Consider the following 20,728-nt stretch of genomic DNA (forward strand, 5'->3'; position numbering starts at 1 on the left):
CGGAGATGTATCAGATCTAGACAAGAACGGGGCCCGTGGAGGAAAAGAGGAGTCCGCTCGGTCAGAGATCGACGGCTGAATCTGGCTGGTCATAGGAGGCGTTCGTCCATGGCGATAAGATCGACGCCGCTATACCAGCGATTGAATAAACGGAGAACGAAGAAGAACTCGTCAGAAGAATTGATGGATTATTTCGGCGGCATAGAGAATGGCTCTGTTACTAGGGTTAACGGAACGAAGGTGAGGGGCATATATAGAGTGGACTAGGTTCTACTAGGCCGGAAGATGTGTTTGAAAGTGGGCTTACATAAGCCCAAATCCGTTCTGATAAATAATTAGCAGCAAAAAAAGATGATGAAATCGTCCAGGGTGATCCCAATAAAGATAGGTAGATCACATTCCGTTGAAAATTTCATCCAATGATTCTTACCGTGATAATTTTCTTTATATTGCATTTCCCAAGATTTTTATTTTTTCTCATTTTTTTTATTTCTGATATGGCGTATAATAAATAAGTTCTCTTTTTTTTTTCAGTTTCTTGGAAAAGGTTTTTTTTTTAATTTTTTTTTATAAAAAAAATTCACTACCTGACTTCTTGACTAAGTAAGATCGCCTATAATTGGGCTTACTCCCGGTTCAATCCCACCGAACCGGACGCATGGCACGTGGAATCAGCGTGACACTGCCCTATTCCTTCGTTGCGGTACGCCGACCTTGTGGCAAGATATATCTCTCGCGTCGCGAATCGTGGCAGTGCATTTTGCTCCGCCTCGTTGGGTTTTCATCGGTGACGGTCCTTTTTTTCTTTCCTTCGTCTCCACTCTCTCTCTCTCTTTCTGTTCCCTTTTTAATAAGTCGATGTGTATGCATCATCGCCTCATCACGGCTTGTTCTTCCTCTCTCTCCAAAACCCTTTTTTCTTCCGCTTCCTTTTCGCTCTGCCGTCGTCGCCCTAATCGCAGGTCCGTCGTCCTTAGCTTCGATTGCTGCTTTTTTTTAATCGCTGGTTCCGATCTGCGACGCCGATTCTTATCGGGTTTTGGGCGGCAGGTTTTGAGGTAGGGCGTGGTCTGGAACCGCGATGGCAGGGCACCGTTCGAGTCTCCCGCTGCGGCTGCAGCAGATCTTATCTGGCGGGAGGTCCCTCTCGCCGGTCCTTAAATTGGAGAGCGAGCCCGTGAGTTATCCCTAGACTAAACCTCCTGTTTCTGTTTTTGATTGTTACTTGCATGCTTATGTTATCGGCAGTGGGTACTGGAGTGTGGTTGCATGTATGGATGATTTGTTTAGATTGAATAATGAACTGGTGTCATAGATTTTCTTGTTAATTGATCTCGAAGCTACTAATGCTACTGCCTTTTTGTTGTATATTTTTTCTGTTGTAAACTTGTTTGCTCTAATTGGTGAAAAATGTTATTAGTTGCAAAGTAAAAAAATTTGCTGGAGATTCAACTCTTTCGTTTAGCATGGTGTTTGTGATTCTTTTTCTCATCCATCTTTCTTCTTAGCTAGTATGTTCGTGTCCAACTGATGCATCTGAATTAGCAAGAAAAAAAATTGTGAACAACTTGCTACTTGACGTGCAAAGTTATTACTCAGGGCATCTTAGATTTTCAGAGCAAAAGCAGAAATCTCAATAAGGGCCAAAACACACGTGAATAGGAGTTGCAACAAACATCTGAATTTGAGATATTGTTTACTGGGTAACATTAGGCTAATGATGTTTCTTGCTTCTGAGTGTACTTATTTGATCCTACTTTAGAACACTATTTTTTCTCTCATCATTATCATGCAATCTGAAACAATACATTACTTTTGATTGTTGAGGCAATTATGCATGCAGTGTCACGAACATGGTCTGGGTTCAATTTGTTATACATTAATTGAATGGATATTATTACCTTTTTCCACATATAAATGATTCTGTATACAATTTTTCTAAGTCTTTAAAGTTGAGGAGCAACCTGAAAAGGTTTGCGTACTATGAAATGCTTAAACAATCAGGACAATTCAAAGCTTTGACTTGTAATAAAAGAAATGTGCTTAGCATAAAGATATTCCAATGACGTCTCATGTATTCGTTTTGATGTGAAAGTTACAATTAAGGTGGTATAAGATAGTGCATGCCGTACACTTGGAAAACATGATGCATATGAATGTTGTAATTTGTGACATGAAATTTATGGAGAGAATTGAATCCATCAAGTCTTGTTGACGCTTCCAAGTTTCTAATCGTGTAGTTTGGAATTGTTCTGCGCTAAATTAGTGACTTGCACTGATGTTCTGTGAACTTGATTGTGAGAAATTTACATTTGTCATCATCCTTGAGAAGCTAAACCAACATGCTATCCCACATTTTCTGCCCTGACCTTAAGGAAAGATATCAATGCAGATGCCTTGATTTGGAGATAATAAATTTCACTTGGATAGTTCATGTCTGCTGGAGTATCTTGCATGCATTCTGTGCATTTTAGTTAGGCGTAACTGATAGGTCATGTTGAGAGTTACTTTTGCCAGACACAGTCAAACTTTAGACCCTTCAGTATCTTGTTCTTTTGGGTTTTTTCCTCTCAAGTTAAACATTACCATTGGAAATCTCTATTAATTCTATTTATTTTGTTTGATCATGTTACTTGAAATCCTTGACTGATTCTCGTTTGAGATAATTCCAACAGTTTGTCATGAGATGTCTGTTGTTGATGAACTTTTTGGTTTCAGCTGATTAAACAACATATCAGTATGAGTTGATCATTCAGTGTCAATTTATGAATCGTCTTATTATAGAATCATAGTTATAGAAATCAAACTAGATGAGCTCCAGGACATTGATTCATTTGTTGGAATGGTGGTTCAAATTCAAGAGACTGAATTGCATCCGCTTCCAAGCATCAACCCGGCCAAGAAAATCAATTGAGATGCTCCAAATTACCCTTCTTAATTGCAAATCTGTGTGCCTCATATAGTGTGACAATGCATACCTAAGATTTCTGCAGCTAACTTATGTGGCTTTCAAAGAAAAAAGAAAATTTGAGCCCTTGATAAAGACTTTGATAAATACAGTGAACAAGGGCCACTGTATGGATTGTCTCCAAGTTTTTTTTATTGAGATCTATTTAGGGTTAAGGTTAATTTTTACAACTTCTGGCTATGTATTTATTCCTTCTTCTTTTTTTTTTGTCTATATACAAAGTACCAATGCTACTTCATTGCTTGAATTATTGTATACTTCCTAACAAGACAGAAGCAGATGTAGTCATGGTTGTCAAGATACTCATTGCTAGGATTGAGATACAAACTAGGAACAAGGGGAGACTTGTAGGTTTGTATTGTAGGATTGATGCATTGAATCATTTGGTTGTGATATTTATCTCTTTAGTTAGAAGTTAAAAAGACTTTGATATAATCATTTTTTTTAAACAATAAACATTGAAAAGATTTCCTTCAAATTTGAAGCTTTAAAATATCTGAATGAATGCAAATATATTCCATGAAGTGAGGGTTGTTGGGTTTGTGATCCATGTTGTAATGGTGGAGCATAGGCTCTGAAGGTAACTTTGAAAACTCACAGCATGATTTATATCCTACCTAGAGTCTGGATTGTCCAAGTCAGATTGGGTTTTAACATTGTAAGATCCCAAGGTCCAAATTACAATCACGACTAACATGGCTGTGGTAAACTATTTAATTCATCTACATCTAACACACATTGATGAACTGAAAATCTGTCATAAAGGATTTTTGAGAAATTGGATTGTTACAATTTTTTCCAAGCAAACTAGCCAGTCTGGTCCATGTTTCACCATTGTGGAATGAACTTCAATTCGTTATGGAAGTTGAACCTTCTTGGCTCACTGTTTATTGACTTCTTCACCTTAATTTGATCCTGGTTTTTAAGCTTTGTTTAATCTGGATCACTATCAGTTCTGAAAGTGTTTGGTTTGATTTAATACATGTGATGACTGCAGTTTCCTAGCACTCACTCCTATTGGAAGAACCCACTCTCCTCACTGTATCACCTATCTGATCCGATTCCTAGTCATGTTCTGAACTCCTAGTTAAACTGGATCTTACCTCTTTTTCCTTGATTCTGATTGGGTTTTAATAAGCTTGGTTTGATTGAGACAAGTTTCAATTCTGAAAGTCTTGTTTGATTTTAATCCATGTCATAATCCCAAGATTCCAAGTGCTACGTTTCTTGATCCTAGTCGCCAACTTGTTCTAGCTAAATTGGATTTATCCCATTCATTCTGTTCTTCAATCTCTAATCTGGCTGATATGGAAGGGGCTAATCTTCATTTTCCTTCTGATGCGTAGTTCATCTTTGACACATTATTCTTTCTAAAAGCTTCTTTTCTTATCTTTGTCTTTGTAGATTAAGGCTATTGTTAAGTTGGAATGATTTATATTTTCCCAGAGATTTGATTTGGTAGTTGATTTTTTCTGCCATTTGTATACCTCATTTAAATTTGGGGTATATAAGATGCTGCAAGTGTTATATTTTGTAATTAATGAGCTGGTAAAAGAAAAGTGTGATTGATGAATTGTAGGGTAATTCATAGATTATGAATTATTTATATCAATTATGATGACTCACAATGGTATAAAATAAAATATAAGATTAATGCATGAGAAGGTGCATGTTGAGTAGATAATGAACTAAGGAAATAATAATTCTGATATATAGATTAGTGCAAGATTTCATCCAACTTGAGTTTCGTCTTGACAAATTTTAATTCATTATCCTGTTCTTCAGAGTGGAACTACTACCATACAGAATTAAACATGGCATGATGAATGAATTAGCCACCTTTTTTTTGGCCTCTGTTCATCCTGTGTAGTGGACTCAGTGTTTCTGTATCCCTCTGAAAGCAGATACAGTAGTCTGCATTATTTCTGAGTGAACATATAATTTCAGCATGTTTGTAATCTAAGTTTGACAATTCTCCCGTGTTTTCATAGGCACAGGACCCCATGTTTACTACTTTATACTTTTTTCTTTGTATGGGTCTTTACAGAATGTCAATTATTGTGAGAGATAAGACATTGTTTTTATGATAATAATTTTTTCAAGGCTGTTGTATATGCACTACTATTATGGTGTATCTCTTTTCTTTTTGATATTTGAAAAACAGTCTCATATACAAATGTGATGTCCTCTTTACTGGATGTGTTTATGAATATGATTCTAGAACTGATGTCGTGTCAATTAAACGCACTCAAGTTTTTTTTTTTTGATTATTTTTCTATTTATTAATTAATGTCCTATGCTTAGGTTTTCAGTTGTCTCATACTAGTTTGTATTTGCAGCCACCAAAAGTCAAGGATTTCATTGATAGGGTGATTAAGAGCCCATTACATGATATAGCCATTCCTCTTTCTGGTTTCCGTTGGGAGTATAATAAGGTACAGTATTGTTTATTAATCACTTAACATCTGAGGTTGATCTATTTTTATGCATCTTTGGCTTTAATTTGATTTCAGGGAAATTTCCACCATTGGAGGCCACTTTTTATGCATTTTGATACATACTTCAAGACATATCTTTCTTGCAGAAAAGACCTCTTATCTGAAAATATTTTAGAGGAAGAACCCTTTCCCAAACATTCTGTTATGCAGATCTTAAGAGTCATGCAGATTATTCTGGAAAATTGTCGCAACAAAAGTTCATTTGGAGGTCTAGAGGTGAATCTGAAATTTTATTTTTTAGAAGAAGAATCATACCCATATAGCATGTAATTATAAAGGACTTATATATTAGCTTTGCTTTTCATGTTGTTTCTGACTTTTTAATCATGTTCCTGAATCAGCATTTCAAGATTCTACTTGCATCCACAGATCCGGATGTCCTTATAGCTTCCTTGGAGACTCTTTCTGCGTTGGTGAAGATAAATCCATCCAAGATGCATTTGGGTGGGAAACTGATTGGTTGTGGTTCTTTGAATAGCTATCTGCTCTCTCTAGCACAGGGCTGGGGAAGCAAAGAAGAAGGCTTGGGTTTGCATTCATGTGTTGTGACAAATGAGAGAAATCAACACGAGGGATTAAGCTTGTTTCCTACTGATGTTGGTGACAAATGTGATGGGACCCAACATCGATTGGGTTCTACTCTCCATTTTGAATACAGTATACCTTCTTCCTTAGCTACAGAATCTACCACTGAAGGAAGCAAATCATCTAATATTTGTGTCATAAAGATCCTTGATATGCATTTGAGAAAAGAGGATGATTTGAACATTTTGAAGCAATGTGTCGAACAGTTTAATGTTCCTCCTGAGCACAGATTCTCATTACTTACAAGAATTAGATACGCCCATGCCTTCCGATCTCCTAGAATATGTAGGTTGTATAGCAGGATTAGTATTCTTGCATTCATTGTTTTGGTACAATCAAATGATGCTCATGATGAACTCACTTCTTTTTTTGCTAATGAGCCTGAGTATACAAATGAGCTTATCAAGCTTGTTCGCAATGAAGATTATGTGCCGGGAAATGTTAGGGCATTGGCTATGCTTGCATTAGGAGCTCAGTTAGCAGCCTATGCATCATCTCATGAACGGGCTAGAATATTGAGTGGTTCAAGTATTATATCTGGTAATGGGAATCGTATGATGCTGCTAAATGTGCTTCAGAAAGCTATTGCATCACTTAGTAACCCAAATGATCCTTCTACTCCAGTGTTTGTTGATGCTCTTCTTCAGTTCTTCTTACTTCATGTGTTATCTTCCTCGAGTTCTGGTAGTGCTGTAAGGGGCTCAGCAATGGTTCCTCCTCTTCTACCTCTTTTGCAAGACTCTGATCTGGCACATATGCATATTGTCTCCTCTGCTGTTAAGACCTTACAAAAGCTGATGGAATATAGTAGCCCTGCTGTGTCTCTATTAAAAGATTTAGGAGGGATTGAACTTTTGTCTAAGAGGCTGCAGATTGAAGTATACAGAATCATTGGCCCAGGTGAAGGTACAAGTAACTCAGTGACATCTGCAGATACAATAAGCCCCGATGAAGATCAATTGTACTTGCAGAAACACCTTATTAAGTGCTTGCTTAAGGCATTGGGTTCTGCAATGTACTCTCCAGTGAATACTGCAAGGAATCAAGATTCCCAACAAAACTCCTTGCTTTCATCTTTATCCTTGATATTTAGAAATGTAAGCATGTTTGGTGGGGATATTTATTTTGCAGCAGTAACTGTTATGGGCGAAATAATTCATAGGGATCCAACATGCTTTCCTGTTCTTGATGAGTTTGCTGTCCCCAAGTCGTTTTTATTATCAGTGACATCTGGGATTCTTCCTTCTTCAAAGGCACTCATCTGTGTTCCTAATGGTCTTGGTGCTATCTGTCTTAATACCAAGGGATCAGAGGCAGTGAAAGAAACTGCTGCATTGCGATTTCTGGTTGACACCTTCACAACAAAGAAATATTTGGTAGCAATGAATGAGGGTGTTGTTCTTTTAGCAAATGCTGTTGAAGAGCTTCTTCGGCATGTATCTTCACTAAGGAGTACTGGGGTTGAGATTATTATTGATATTATCAACAAACTTACATCTTTTGGGAATGATAAATCCAAGGAAACTGTGGTGGATATGGATGAGAACACTGCCATGGAAACTGATCGTGAAGAAAAGGCAAATGAAGGGCATGATTTGGTGAGTGCCATGGATATGGCTGTTGAAGGAATCAGCGATGAACAGTTTGAGCAGTTATCCATCTTTCATATCATGGTGTTAGTTCATCGAACAATGGAAAACTCTGAAACTTGTAGAATGTTTGTTGAGAAGAAGGGTATAGAAGCATTGTTAAAACTTCTTCAACGACCTAGCATCACTCAGTCATCGGATGCCATGCCAATTGCTTTGCATAGCACAGTTGTCTTTAAGGGCTTTACCCAGCATCATTCTGCATCCCTTGCACGAGCTTTTTCTTCCTCGCTTAGGGAGCATTTGAAAAATTCTATGAATCAATTCAGTTCATTTGCTGGTTTATCTTTGCAGGATTCCAAGTCTATACAGGACAGTGGGATATTATCGTCTCTCTTTGTTGTTGAATTTCTCCTCTTCCTTGCTGCTTCAAAAGACAATCGCTGGATTAGTGCATTGCTTACTGAATTCGGAGATTCTAGCAAGGATGTTCTAGAAGACATTGGGCATATCCATCGTGAAGTCCTGTGGCATATTGCCCTTCTTGAAGATTCAAAGGCTGAAAGAGATGATTCTTCTAATGAGGTGCATGTAGATCCTGGTGTGGACCATGTGGTTGATTCTCCTGAAGAGCAACGCTTTAGTACTTTCAGGCAGTATCTTGATCCATTACTGAGAAGAAGAGTTCCTGGCTGGACTTTCGAGACTCAAGTTTCTGACCTATTTAACATATATCGAGATCTTGGACGTGCAGCCACTGGTTTACATAGACGGGGTATAGATAGCTTTTCAACTTTGCGAGTTGCTTCTGGCTACCAATCCCAGTCTTCTAATTCTTCAGACAGCTCTCCTGTGAGTAGAACAGAAGATGCCAAACAGAGATCTTACTTTTCTTTATGTAATGACATGATGAGGTCACTTGCTTATCATATAAACCATCTCTTTATGGAGCTGGGAAAATCAATGCTACTCACTTTGCGCCGTGAGAGCAATCCTATAAATATCTCTCAATCTATTGTATCTGTTGGTAACACAGTTTCCTCAATTTTGTTAGGTCACTTGAATTTTAGGTGGCATGCAAGCACTTCAGAGTGTGAGACTTCTGTGTCTACAAAATGTCGCTATCTTGGCAAAGTTATTGATTTTCTGAATGGGGTTCTATTAGACAGGCCAGAATCTTCCAATCCAATTATGCTTAAATGTTTGTTTGGACTTGGTGTCATTCAGTCTGTTATAACCACTTTTGAAGCGACAAGTCAGTTGCTTTTCACACACAACAGAGTCCCACCTTCCCCAATGGAAATGGATGATAAATGTCAAAAGGAAGACAGAGAAGAGCCAGAAAATTCATGGATATATGGTCCTTTGGCTAGCTATGGTACTGTACTGGATCATTTGGCCACATCATCTTTCATCTTGTCTTCCTCAACAAAGCAGCTGCTTGAGCAACCAATCACAAATGGGATTGTTCCATTTCCTCAAGATGCCGAGGCATTTGTGAAATTGCTTCAATCCAAGGTTTTAAAGGCTGTACTTCCCATTTGGACTCATCCTCAATTTTTTGAATGCAATTTAGAGTTTATTACTTCAATGATCTCTATTATGCGGCATATTTACATTGGTGTTGAAGTCAGGAATGTCAATACTAGTGGCGGATCTCATTTAGCTGGTCCACCACCTGATGAAGCAGCTATATCATTGATTGTAGAAATGGGCTTTTCTCGTGCAAGAGCAGAAGAAGCATTGAGACAAGTTGGCATGAATAGTGTTGAGATTGCTACTGATTGGCTGTTTTCACATCCAGAGGAACCACAAGAAGATGATGAACTTGCTAGAGCTGTTGCCATGTCCCTAGGGAACTCAGATGGACCATTGAAGGAAAATGAAATTACAAATTCTAAGATCATTGATCAGGAAGAGGAAGCTGTCCAATTGCCTCCTGTTGATGAAATTCTGTCAGCATGCATGAAACTCTTGCAGGCGAATGGATCCTTAGCGTTTCCTGTGAAAGATCTGCTTGTTTTGATATGCACTCAAAATGATGGTCACCACAGACATAAGATCCTCTCTCACATCATGGATCATGTAAAACATTCTTCTATACCATCAGTTCCTTTAAGTGAGAATGTGTTGTCTGCACTATTTCACATTCTTGCTCTAATTCTCCATGATGATGCTATGGCGCGGGAAGTTGCCTATCAAGCTGGTCTGATAAAGATTGCTCTGGATCTGCTTTCTAGGTGGAATCTGGGTTCTTCTGATGAAGCAAAACCTCAAGCTCCAAAGTGGGTCACTGCATGCTTCCTTTCTGTTGATCAGTTGCTGCAGGTGGATCCTAAGATGTCTGCTGGAATATACAATCTAGAACAAATAAGAAAGGATAACCTCAATCCTCAGAAATCAATTGTGATTGATGAGAATAAAACAAAGGATTTTCAGTCTTCTCTGGAGTCTACTATGGGATTTTTGGATATGGAGGACCAGAAGAAGCTTTTGGAAATATGCTGCAGATGTATAAAGAGTCAGTTTCCTTCTGAGACGATGCATGTGGTGCTGCAGCTGTGTTCTACATTAACTAAATATCACCCAGTTGCCGTTAGTTTTCTTGAAGCGGGAGGTTTGCAAGCTTTACTCAGCTTGCCTACAAACAGCTTATTTCCGGGGTTCAATAATGTGGCAGCTGCAATTATCCGCCACATTTTGGAAGATCCTAATACTCTTCAGCAAGCCATGGAGTTAGAAATACGTCATAGCCTCATTGCAGCAACTAGCAGACATTCAAATGCAAGAATATCACCACGAACTTTTGTTCAGAACTTGGGTATTGTTATTTCCAGGGATCCTGTGGTGTTTCTTAAAGCTGCGCAAGCTGTATGCAGGATTGAGATGGTTGGTGACCGACCTAATGTAGTGCTCTTGAAAGATCGTGAGAAGGAAAAGCCCAAGGCTAAAGACAAAGAGAAGACAGCTGAGAAAGACAAAGTATCTACTAGTGATGAAAAAAATACTGGGGTAGATGTGGCCTCAGTTGTCCCTGGAAGTGGGCATGGTAAACTATCAGATCCTTATACAAAGAACAGCAAGGCCCATAGAAAAATTCCACAAAGTTTTACAACGGTGATTGAATATCTCTTGGATTTGATTGTGAAATTTGTCCCTCTTCCAAATGCAGATTCTCAAGCTGATGCTTGTCCTCCTACTGCATCAGTATCAGACATGGATATTGATTCCACCTCTGCTAAAGGAAAAGGAAAAGTTATTGATGTTTCATCTCCGGATGGCAAAAATGATTCCCAGGAAGCTCTTACATCTATTGCAAAAAGTGTTTTTATTGTTAAACTTTTGACAGAGATACTTCTCACTTATGCTTCATCAATTCATGTATTACTTAGAAGAGATTCTGAGCTCAGTAGTTCTCGTGCTCTTTCAAAGTGTATAAATAGCAATACTAGCGGGGGAATCTTTCATCATATTCTTCTTAATTTTCTTCCTTATTCGGGAATTTCTAAGAAAGATAAGAAAACTGATGGAGATTGGAGGCAAAAGTTAGCTACCAGATCAAACCAATTTTTGGTGGCATCATCTGTTCGTTCAGCGGAAGCCCGTAGAAGAATTTTTTCTGAAATAAGCAATGTGTTTAATGACTTCATTAACTCATCTAGTTGCTGTAGGGCAGCCAATTCCCGCATGCATGCCTTTGTCGACCTACTTAATGATATCCTTGCTGCTCGCTCACCAACTGGTTCATATATTTCGGCAGAAGCTTCAGTTACTTTTATTGATCTTGGGCTTGTTCATTCTTTAAGTTCGACACTTAAGGTGCTTGATTTGGACCATGCTGATTCACCAAAGCTCATCACAGGAATCATTAAGGTGTTAGAGTTAGTGACAAAGGAGCATGTTCATTCTGCTTACATCAACACAGCAAAGGGGGACAATTCCCTGACGTTGGCGTCTAACGAGCATCAACTTGGTTTATCTAATGATCATGGTGATAGGTTTGAGGCCTTGGAAACAATCTCACAACCTGATAATGCAGAAGTGATGGCTGACCAAAGAGAAACAGCCATCCAAAATTTTAGCAATTCTAGTTCCATGTTAGACGACATGGATCATGACCGTGAAATAAATGTGGGTTTTGCTCGTGAAGCTGAAGATGATTTCATGCATGAAGCTTCAGAAGATGGTACAGGTATTGAGAATGGTGTTTCAACTGTGGAAATAAGATTTGATATTCAGCAAAATGCTGAAGATGACATGGGTGATGATGATGATGATGATGATGATGAAGACATGTCAGGGGATGAGGGAGAAGAAGTTGATGAGGATGATGATGACAATAATGACTTGGAGGAGGATGAAGTTCATCAAACCTCTCATCCTGACACAGATCATGATGAGCATGAGATGGACGATGAAGAATTTGATGAAGATGTCTTGGAAGAAGAAGATGATGACAATGAAGATGATGATGGTGTAATACTCCAGTTAGAGGAGGGAATTAGTGGAATAAATGTCTTTGATCACATTGAAGTTCTAGGTAGTGACAATTTTTCTGTAATGCCTGTTGACATATTTGGCTCTAGACGTCAAGGGCGGACAACATCCATTTACAATCTTCTTGGACGAACTGGTGACAACAGTGCCCTTCATCTTGAACATCCGTTATTGGAGGAGCCTTCTTCGTATAGACATCTAGTTCACCAGAGACAATCAGGTCAAATTATATTTTTTTGGTTCATGCTTAATCTTTTACTTTTCATAGTTTTTCTTGTCTTAATCATTTTTAGTTCAATTAACGCATTATAATAAACATATCTGTTAAATTATGTAGTTCAAGAAGTACTAATGATATCTCATGCTTTCATTTTTGAATTTTTTTTCAGAAAATACTGTGGATATAGCTTTCTCAGATAGAAATCATGAGAACACTTCCTACAGAATGGATGCTATCTTCCGTACATTGAGGAATGGACGACAGGGACATCGTTTTAATATGTGGTTGGATGATAGCCATCAACGTGGTGCATCTAGTGCCCCTGTAGTGCCTCAGGGGATTGAAGAAATGCTTGTTTCCCGACTAAGACCGCCTACACTTGTCCAAAACCAAAGCATGCAGGTTAATAGTCCTCAAGAAAAGCATGAACCCAGTCAGTTGCAAATTGCAGAGACTGAAGTTAGGGAAGAAAGAGCTGCAGGAGTTAATGAGAACAATGAGAACAATGAGAACATCGTTATACCTTCACAAGCAATAGACGGTTCTCGAAATGCTGGTATTGTAACCTCCAGTGGTGATTCACTCCAAGACACTGGTGCATCTGGTGCAGGCGAGCAAGTGTCAGAGATGCACTATGAACGAGCTGATGTTGTTGTGCGAGATGTTGAAGCAGTGAGTCAAGCAAGCAGTGGAAGTGGGGCAACTATAGGAGAAAGCCTTCGCAGTTTGGAAGTAGAAATTGGGAGTGTAGATGGACATGATGATGGAGATAGGCAAGGTCCCGTTGATAGACTTCCTTTGGGTGATTTGCAGTCGGTGAGTAGGCTGAGAAGGTCATCAGGAAATGCTATGCCAGTTAGTGTCCGTGATACATCTCTTGAAAGTGTGAGTGAGGTCCCACAACAGAATGAGGAGCAGCAGGAGCCGCAACCAACAGTAAATGTTGATACAGATACAATAGACCCTACATTTTTGGAGGCTCTTCCAGAGGAATTGCGAGCTGAAGTACTTTCCTCACGGCAGAATCAAGTGTCACAGGCTTCAAATGAACAACCTCAAGCCGATGGAGATATTGATCCTGAATTTCTTGCTGCACTTCCACCTGATATAAGGGATGAGGTTCTAGCACAACAACGGGCTCAAAGGAGACAAGAATCACAACAATTGGAAGGTCAACCAGTTGAGATGGATGCTGTTTCAATAATTGCTACACTTCCTTCAGATGTTCGAGAAGAGGTAAACTTTGCTGCTTAGCTTATTCTTTTGTATTAGATGCTGTTGCAGAACCTAGATACTTTGGACAGACACAATGTGAATATAAGAATCTGTTTTTAAGAACTTATCTCAGGGTTAGATCTGTTTTTTCATTATCTATAAGTATCCTCCTTGAAATATCATTTTCCATAATGAATAATACACTGTTCATTTTAGGTGCTTCTGACCTCACCTGATACTCTTTTGGCGACACTGACCCCTGCACTTGTTGCCGAAGCAAATATGTTGCGTGAAAGATTCGCCCATCGGCACCATACTGGAGCACTCATTGGTATGAGTTCCAGGAGTCGCCGGGGTGAGTCTTCTAGACATGGTGATGCTATTGGGTCTCTGGACAGAAATGTTGAGGCTGCTGCACGTAGAACTGCACTAGGCAAACTGATTGAAACTGATGGTGTTCCCCTTGTTGACATGAATGATCTTAAGGCAATGATTAGATTGTTGCGTATAGTTCAGGTAAGTGTATATTTTTTCTATTTTGATGTTTAATGAAAAAGTAACATGATTTTCAATTGACATTTGTGATGTTTGATTTGCAGCCACTGTACAAAGGTCAACTACAGAGGCTTTTCTTGAATCTATGTACCCATCATGAGACAAGAACTTCTTTGGTGAAAATTTTGATGGAAATGCTAATGATTGATCTGAGGGGACCTATTTACAGTTCGACTGAATCTTCTGAATCACCATTTAGGTTGTATGGGTGTCAGAGTTATATTGCATATTCTCGTCCTCAATTTCATGGCGGTAAAGTCTTAACTTCAGCAGAATATTTGTTCAATCACATGAAGTATATTTGTTTGATGATATGGTCATGAGTCCTTGAAAATTGAGTGTACAGTTTGTTCTTGGTCAACAGCTATTTATTGTTGTTTCCATCTGCTAATCAAAAATATTATCATCATTTATTAATATTTTGCTTCATGCTCACTATTTTTTTCTCAAATGTGCAGGGGTTCCCCCACTATTATCACGTCGCATTCTGGAGACATTGACTTACTTGGCTAAGAACCATCCCAAAGTGTCAAAGCTGCTACTACATCTTGAATTGCCAATTTTGCCAGAAGCAACAGACAGGGGTCGTGGGAAAGCTGTACTAATGGATGAAGATAAATCTGAATTTAGAATTGGAGCTTATGCGATTGTGTTGCTTCTGGGGCTCCTGAGGCAACCATTGTACACGAGGAGTGTTTCCCATTTGGAACAGGTACTGCTAGTAAACAAGAGTAGCCAATATCTAATTCCTATTTCAAGTTCTGGACTATTACTGAACCTTTTCTTTTCAGTTGTTAAACCTTATTGAGGTTGTTATTGACTCTGGCCTCTCCAACAAAGCTGAAATTTCACTTGAGCAGCAAACTTTGCATGACACACCATTATCTGCCGATGCTGTCGTGTCTTCTGCCGATGAGGATGTTAAATTGATCAAAGCTGATGATTCTGGAAGGCCTTCTACTTGTGGTACGAACAATGAGAGAAATACATATGATATTTTACTTAGTATCCCGGAAGAAGAGCTTCGACTTCTATGCTCATTGCTTGCACGTGAAGGGTATGATTCTTTTCTTGTCCAGTTGCCTTCTCTGCATGATCTAAGCCTTGTACCTACTTCCGTAATTGAAAATGAGATTGTTAGAACAAGATTATTTGTCAAAGCTCCTTTTTCTTCATAAGTTATGCTTCCAGATAATTGTAAATGATAATAAAACCTTAATGAAATTTTCTTTTCTGTCAGAATCTATAAGAGCCTGTTGCAGTAGCATTTTTTTTTTACACACAAGCTTAATCTAGGGCTGTTAGTCATGCTATTATATTTCCTCGTCAGTCATGCTACACACTAATCTGATCATTGATTCATCATTAATTAGGGTATGTAACTTACACGGTGAAAGACAGTATAGTATTTGTTTCATTAATGCAATTAGCCTGCTCTGTGCTGCATGCTTCTTTTCTTTTGCCTGCTACCTTTTACTCATTTGATTTTCCTATTTAGCATCTTTCAGTTTTGTCTGGGAATGTGTTCATGTCACACACCTACTTGATTTATGCCATGTAAAATTAGGCAAAAAGACTGGATTACTTTGTCGAACTGAGCCTCACTGCTGCTCCAGTATTTAGATTTTTTACCTGGAAATATTTATTTGGCATTTCTTGAGTGATCTTTTTTTTATTTTTTTATTTTTTTATTTTTTTATTTTTTTTTGCAGATTGTCAGATAATGCTTACAATCTTGTGGCTGAGGTGTTAAAAAAAATGGTGGCCAGTGCTCCTACATATTGCCATTTATTCACTACAGAGCTTGTCACTTCTGTGGGGAATTTATGTGTTTATGCTATGAAAGAACTTAACTTATATGAGGATGCTGAAAAAGCTCTTCTGAGTTCGTCTTCTATCAATGGGACTGCAATCTTGAGAGTTCTTCAGGCATTGAGCTCCCTTGTTGCTGCATTGCATGAAAAAAAGAAACCCGATTCATTTGCCGAGAAAGACCAAACTGATGCCCTTTCTCATGTATGGGTTATAAATTCTACACTGGAACCTTTATGGCTAGAATTGAGCAACTGCATAAGCAAAATTGAGATGTCTTCAGAAATTCCATCAGATTCAGCATCTCTTTCAGGAAATTCAGCATCCGCTAGCACTGGTGCAGTGCCACCACTTCCACCTGGAGTGCAAAACATTTTGCCATATATAGAGTCATTCTTTGTGACATGTGAAAAGTTGCGTCCTGGGCAATATGAAGCAGTACCAGATTTTACTTCTGTGGCAACTGACATCGAGGATGCAAGTACCTCAGCTGGAGGACATAAATCTTCTGGGTCTGCAAATACTGATGAAAAACAAGTTGTTTTTGTTAGGTTTTTAGAGAGGCATAGAAAGTTGTTAAATTCGTTCATCCGACAGAATCCTGGTTTACTTGAGAAGTCGTTTTCTTTGATGCTTAAAATACCAAGATTCATTGAATTTGACAATAAACGTTCTCATTTTAGATCAAAGATAAAACATCAGCATGACCATCATCACAGCCCAGTTAGAATATCAGTGAGAAGAGCTTATATATTGGAGGACTCATATAATCAATTGCGAATGCGTTCACCACAAGACTTAAAGGGAAAATTGACTGTGCATTTTCAAGGAGAAGAAGGCATTGATGCAGGTGGACTTACTAGGGAATGGTATCAATTGCTTTCTCGTGTAATTTTTGATAAGGGCGCTCTACTTTTTACGACTGTTGGAAATGATTCAACATTCCAGCCAAATCCCAATTCAGTATACCAGACAGAGCATCTTTCATATTTCAAGTTTGTTGGACGAGTGGTATGTTGTTTGCTTAACTAGAAGCTCTTTAAACTTTTTTATCTGAAATTTGCTAAATTGTTTCTATTTTCCAGGTTGGTAAAGCACTCTTTGATGGTCAGCTCCTTGATGTCCATTTCACAAGATCATTCTACAAGCACATTCTTGGAGTAAAGGTTACTTATCATGACATTGAGGCTGTGGATCCAGATTACTATAAGAACCTGAAGTGGATGCTTGAGGTACTTTAGAGTACATAACCTATTTTGTTTTTCTTTTATTCTTTGTAGTTTCATTTGTGTCCCCACCCCCTAAAATCTTTAATTACATTTTATGTTCATTGTCATGTTGATGCAGAATGATATAAGCGATGTTTTGGACCTTACTTTTAGTATGGATGCTGATGAGGAAAAATTGATATTGTATGAAAAGGCAGAGGTGATGACTATCTTTTCTTTCTTCTGTCTAATAATGTGTTCCTGATAACGACTGTATTAAGTTTGTGAAGCATATATTTTGTATGATCTGTGTGTTTGTGCTTAACTATCCAGGAACTTGTTGCAGGGAAAATATGGTTGCTATAGGTAGTTGCATTTTCTTAACTAGATATGTGCATGGTAAAATGTTAGATGGATTAAATCTTTATATCTACTGTTAACATAATGACCAAACATCCTGCTTATGAGTGGGCTTTTATTGGGTTTATTATTTTTCTTATTTTTATTTACAATTCTCTTCGTGCCATACCTATTGACCTTTTATTATATTCTGCATTGTTGCTACCAAGTTTAGCAGTGAAAGCCCTAGAATAATATGCTAAGATGCTATGTCAAACGTTTCCTTTTCTTGCTTATGTTCTGTCAATTGAGGCATGTATTTAGTGTTTTGAAATTTAAATCCCCAAGTATGGTGCTTTTCTTAATCTTTGACCTGAAAAAAATAGGATATCTTATTTAGTGTTTTAAATCCCGAAGTATGGTGCTTTTCTTAATGTTTGACCTGAAAAAATATGATATCATTTTTTTAATGTATCTTCTGAAGTTATAATCCTTTCAAATCATTCAATAAGTTATGCTTTGTTGTATTGATATGTTTCAGGTAACTGATTCTGAATTGATTCCTGGGGGAAGAAATATTCGTGTCACAGAAGAAAACAAACATGAATATGTTGATCGTGTGGCAGAACATTTGCTAACAACTGCAATTAGGCCTCAGATAAATGCATTTATGGAAGGATTTAACGAGTTGATCCCGAAGGATCTGATTTCCATTTTCAATGATAAAGAATTTGAGTTGTTGATAAGTGGACTTCCAGATATCGATTGTGAGTTGATATTTGACACGTTTTTTTTTTTTCAGACTTTCATTCATCAATCTGTCATGGTATTATATATCTGAATGCTCGTTCTCTTATTCTTACTCTCTGTACCTCCTGCAGTGGACGACTTGAGAACCAATACTGAATATTCTGGCTACAGTAATGCATCCCCTGTTATTCAATGGTTTTGGGAAGTTGTTCAGGGCTTCAGTAAGGAGGACAAAGCCCGATTCCTGCAATTTGTTACTGGTACCTCAAAGGTAATTTTTTTAATTAGAAATTATGGTTGGTAAGCTATGAAGCATTAAATGTCTTAGATGCAAACAAATAACAATTGGCGAATACATAGAGAAACCTGTGTTAGTGCTATCTAACTAGAAGGATTAGTATACACCATAGCATGTGGTGGTTACTAGGCATTGTGGATTTCATCTTATAAACCTCTATGTCTAACCGCCTGAAGCACCAACAAAGTAATCACTTTTGAAGTGGGTAAAGCAACAATTTGTTTTTCTTGGCATTAATTTGATTGATGAGCAAGAACATACCGTGCTTGGAAGGAGATCCATTTGTCTAGGTTATGAACTCTTGCTTTTGGACCTGAAATGAATGAGATTATTGGATTCAGCCTTTTCTATATTGCCTTACAAATCATTTGGTAGCTTATTAATGCATTTCTTGGAATTAAGCCTTCTATTTCTGAAATCCCTATGAGAGCTTATTATTATCATCGCTGAATCTTCCTTTACTATGTTTCACGCCTAAAAATAGTACCCATGTCCAAACAGATCTTACCTGCCCACGAGGATGACAGCATATTGTTGTGCTTGTTTTGTTGGCATTTTGTTTGACGACTGCTATTTCTTCATATTGGCACATGAGTAGACATTACCTTTGTAATCAGTCAGCTATGATTAATATTCTCTTTTGCGTGTCAATGTGTAAACCTTGATTGTCTATCATTATTTGTTATACTATATACTTGAATTTGTAATACCAGCATTTGTTTTTACTATCTGAATTCATCAGCTTATTACTCATTGTGTGCATCCCCTAATTGCTTTAGCATTTTTTTTATTATTTTGTTTCTTTTCTTTTTGAGCATGTCTCCACTAGTTGATGTTTTGTTGCCTTTACCAACGATTTTCCTATACCGATAGGTGCCATTGGAAGGTTTTAGTGCTCTTCAAGGAATTTCAGGTTCTCAGCGGTTTCAGATTCACAAGGCATATGGAAGCCCCCATCATCTGCCTTCAGCTCATACATGGTATGTTGTTCCTCCAATTGTGGCATATGTATTCTGAAAAGTTAAAATGAATTAGATTGTTTTTTTTTCCTGATTTTTTTTCCTTCCAAAGGAGGACTGTGTGGACCAACTGTAAGTCACACATTTATGTAGGAAAATCCTTGTAGAGAACCATTTACAAAAAGAGAGATATGAGTAATTTGTTGATAACAATTTTTTTGGAATTTCGTTGTCCGTGTACTTTATCTAGGCCGACTTCATACAAGTACGGAGTCAAGAATAGGAAGCTCACATCCCACATGACTTGCTATATAGTTAGTAAAACACTTGATTTTTATAATCGCTATGCTAGACTTCTAATGAGTTGTATTCTTTCGTCTGATGTTCTTTCTCTTTTGTTTTGTTCTATTAGTTGTGGTTATCGTGCACTCACTTCCAGAAGCAATAAATTTTTTTGCCTGAGTTGCATTGAGACTTCCATCAAAGTCATTTCCTCATGCCGTCTTCTACTTTGTATTTGCTGCAGCTTTAATCAATTGGACTTGCCAGAATACACTTCAAAAGAGCAGTTGCAGGAGCGATTGTTTTTAGCTATCCATGAGGCCAATGAAGGGTTTGGCTTTGGTTGAGACACCGGAGCTGCTTGGAAGGGTTGTGCACTTTGTACAGATAGGTGTATCAGACAGGGATTACAGAGCCAACATACCTTGCTAAGGATCCGAAGCATGGTTTTCTCAGTTGCACATCATCTTCAACAAATGGTAGGGTGGATCATAAGTTGACCGACTCCTTGGCTATTGAAACAATGATTCTAAGGGGGAAGGATCACATATACTCTCAATCTCCAAGTTCAGTTTGCAAGCCTGAAATCATAGGAAGGTTTCAGGAACCAAAAACAAAGCCATCTGCAATTCAAACTGTCTGGAGTGTGCTTTCTCTTGGTCAACTTGCGCTTTTTTTTTTATTCTCAAAATTGTTTTAGCACAGTTTATGGACCGCAAACACCGTACAGTTTTCTTAATTGGATACTTGTGGCTGATTATGGATGGGCGACCTCGTTCTTTTTGTCCTGTAAAGGTTTAAATTACCTTGTTGCCCTGTGATCTAATAAGGTTTACGTTTCCTTGATGCTTCTCCGTGGCAGAATTTTATTTACACCCGTTATTATTATGTGCATTATTGTAATATCAGTTCGACATACACCTATTTACAACTTCAACCTAATAATAACCAAC

At 38.0% G+C, this 20,728-nt stretch overlaps 1 protein-coding gene across 1 annotated transcript; it reads left to right on the plus strand.

Annotated features, from left to right (window-relative positions):
- The first annotated feature begins 753 nt into the window (after nt 1-753).
- Nucleotides 754-20,625, plus strand: LOC121976691 (E3 ubiquitin-protein ligase UPL1-like). Its single transcript, XM_042528973.1, has 17 exons — nt 754-962; nt 1,051-1,177; nt 5,308-5,403; nt 5,482-5,682; nt 5,808-12,357; nt 12,527-13,593; nt 13,789-14,088; nt 14,172-14,379; nt 14,586-14,839; nt 14,919-15,184; nt 15,840-16,950; nt 17,025-17,171; nt 17,287-17,367; nt 18,028-18,253; nt 18,368-18,507; nt 19,408-19,514; nt 20,020-20,625. The coding sequence occupies exons 2-17, from the start codon at nt 1,082-1,084 to the stop codon at nt 20,120-20,122; spliced, it is 10,953 nt and encodes a 3,650-aa protein (XP_042384907.1). The 5' UTR covers nt 754-962; nt 1,051-1,081; the 3' UTR covers nt 20,123-20,625.
- Nucleotides 20,626-20,728: the final 103 nt, after the last annotated feature.

Source organism: Zingiber officinale, chromosome 4B (assembly GCF_018446385.1).
Source record: "Zingiber officinale cultivar Zhangliang chromosome 4B, Zo_v1.1, whole genome shotgun sequence".
Taxonomy (NCBI): Eukaryota; Viridiplantae; Streptophyta; class Magnoliopsida; order Zingiberales; family Zingiberaceae; genus Zingiber; species Zingiber officinale.

Bases quoted from the DNA above. Each gene is read 5' to 3' on its own strand.
- LOC121976691 (XM_042528973.1), top strand. From the start codon at position 1,082: ATGGCAGGGCACCGTTCGAGTCTCCCGCTGCGGCTGCAGCAGATCTTA. The intron at 18,508-19,407 runs GTAATTTTTTTA...CTATACCGATAG, and splicing joins TTGTTACTGGTACCTCAAAG to GTGCCATTGGAAGGTTTTAG. The intron at 19,515-20,019 runs GTATGTTGTTCC...TATTTGCTGCAG, and splicing joins CTGCCTTCAGCTCATACATG to CTTTAATCAATTGGACTTGC.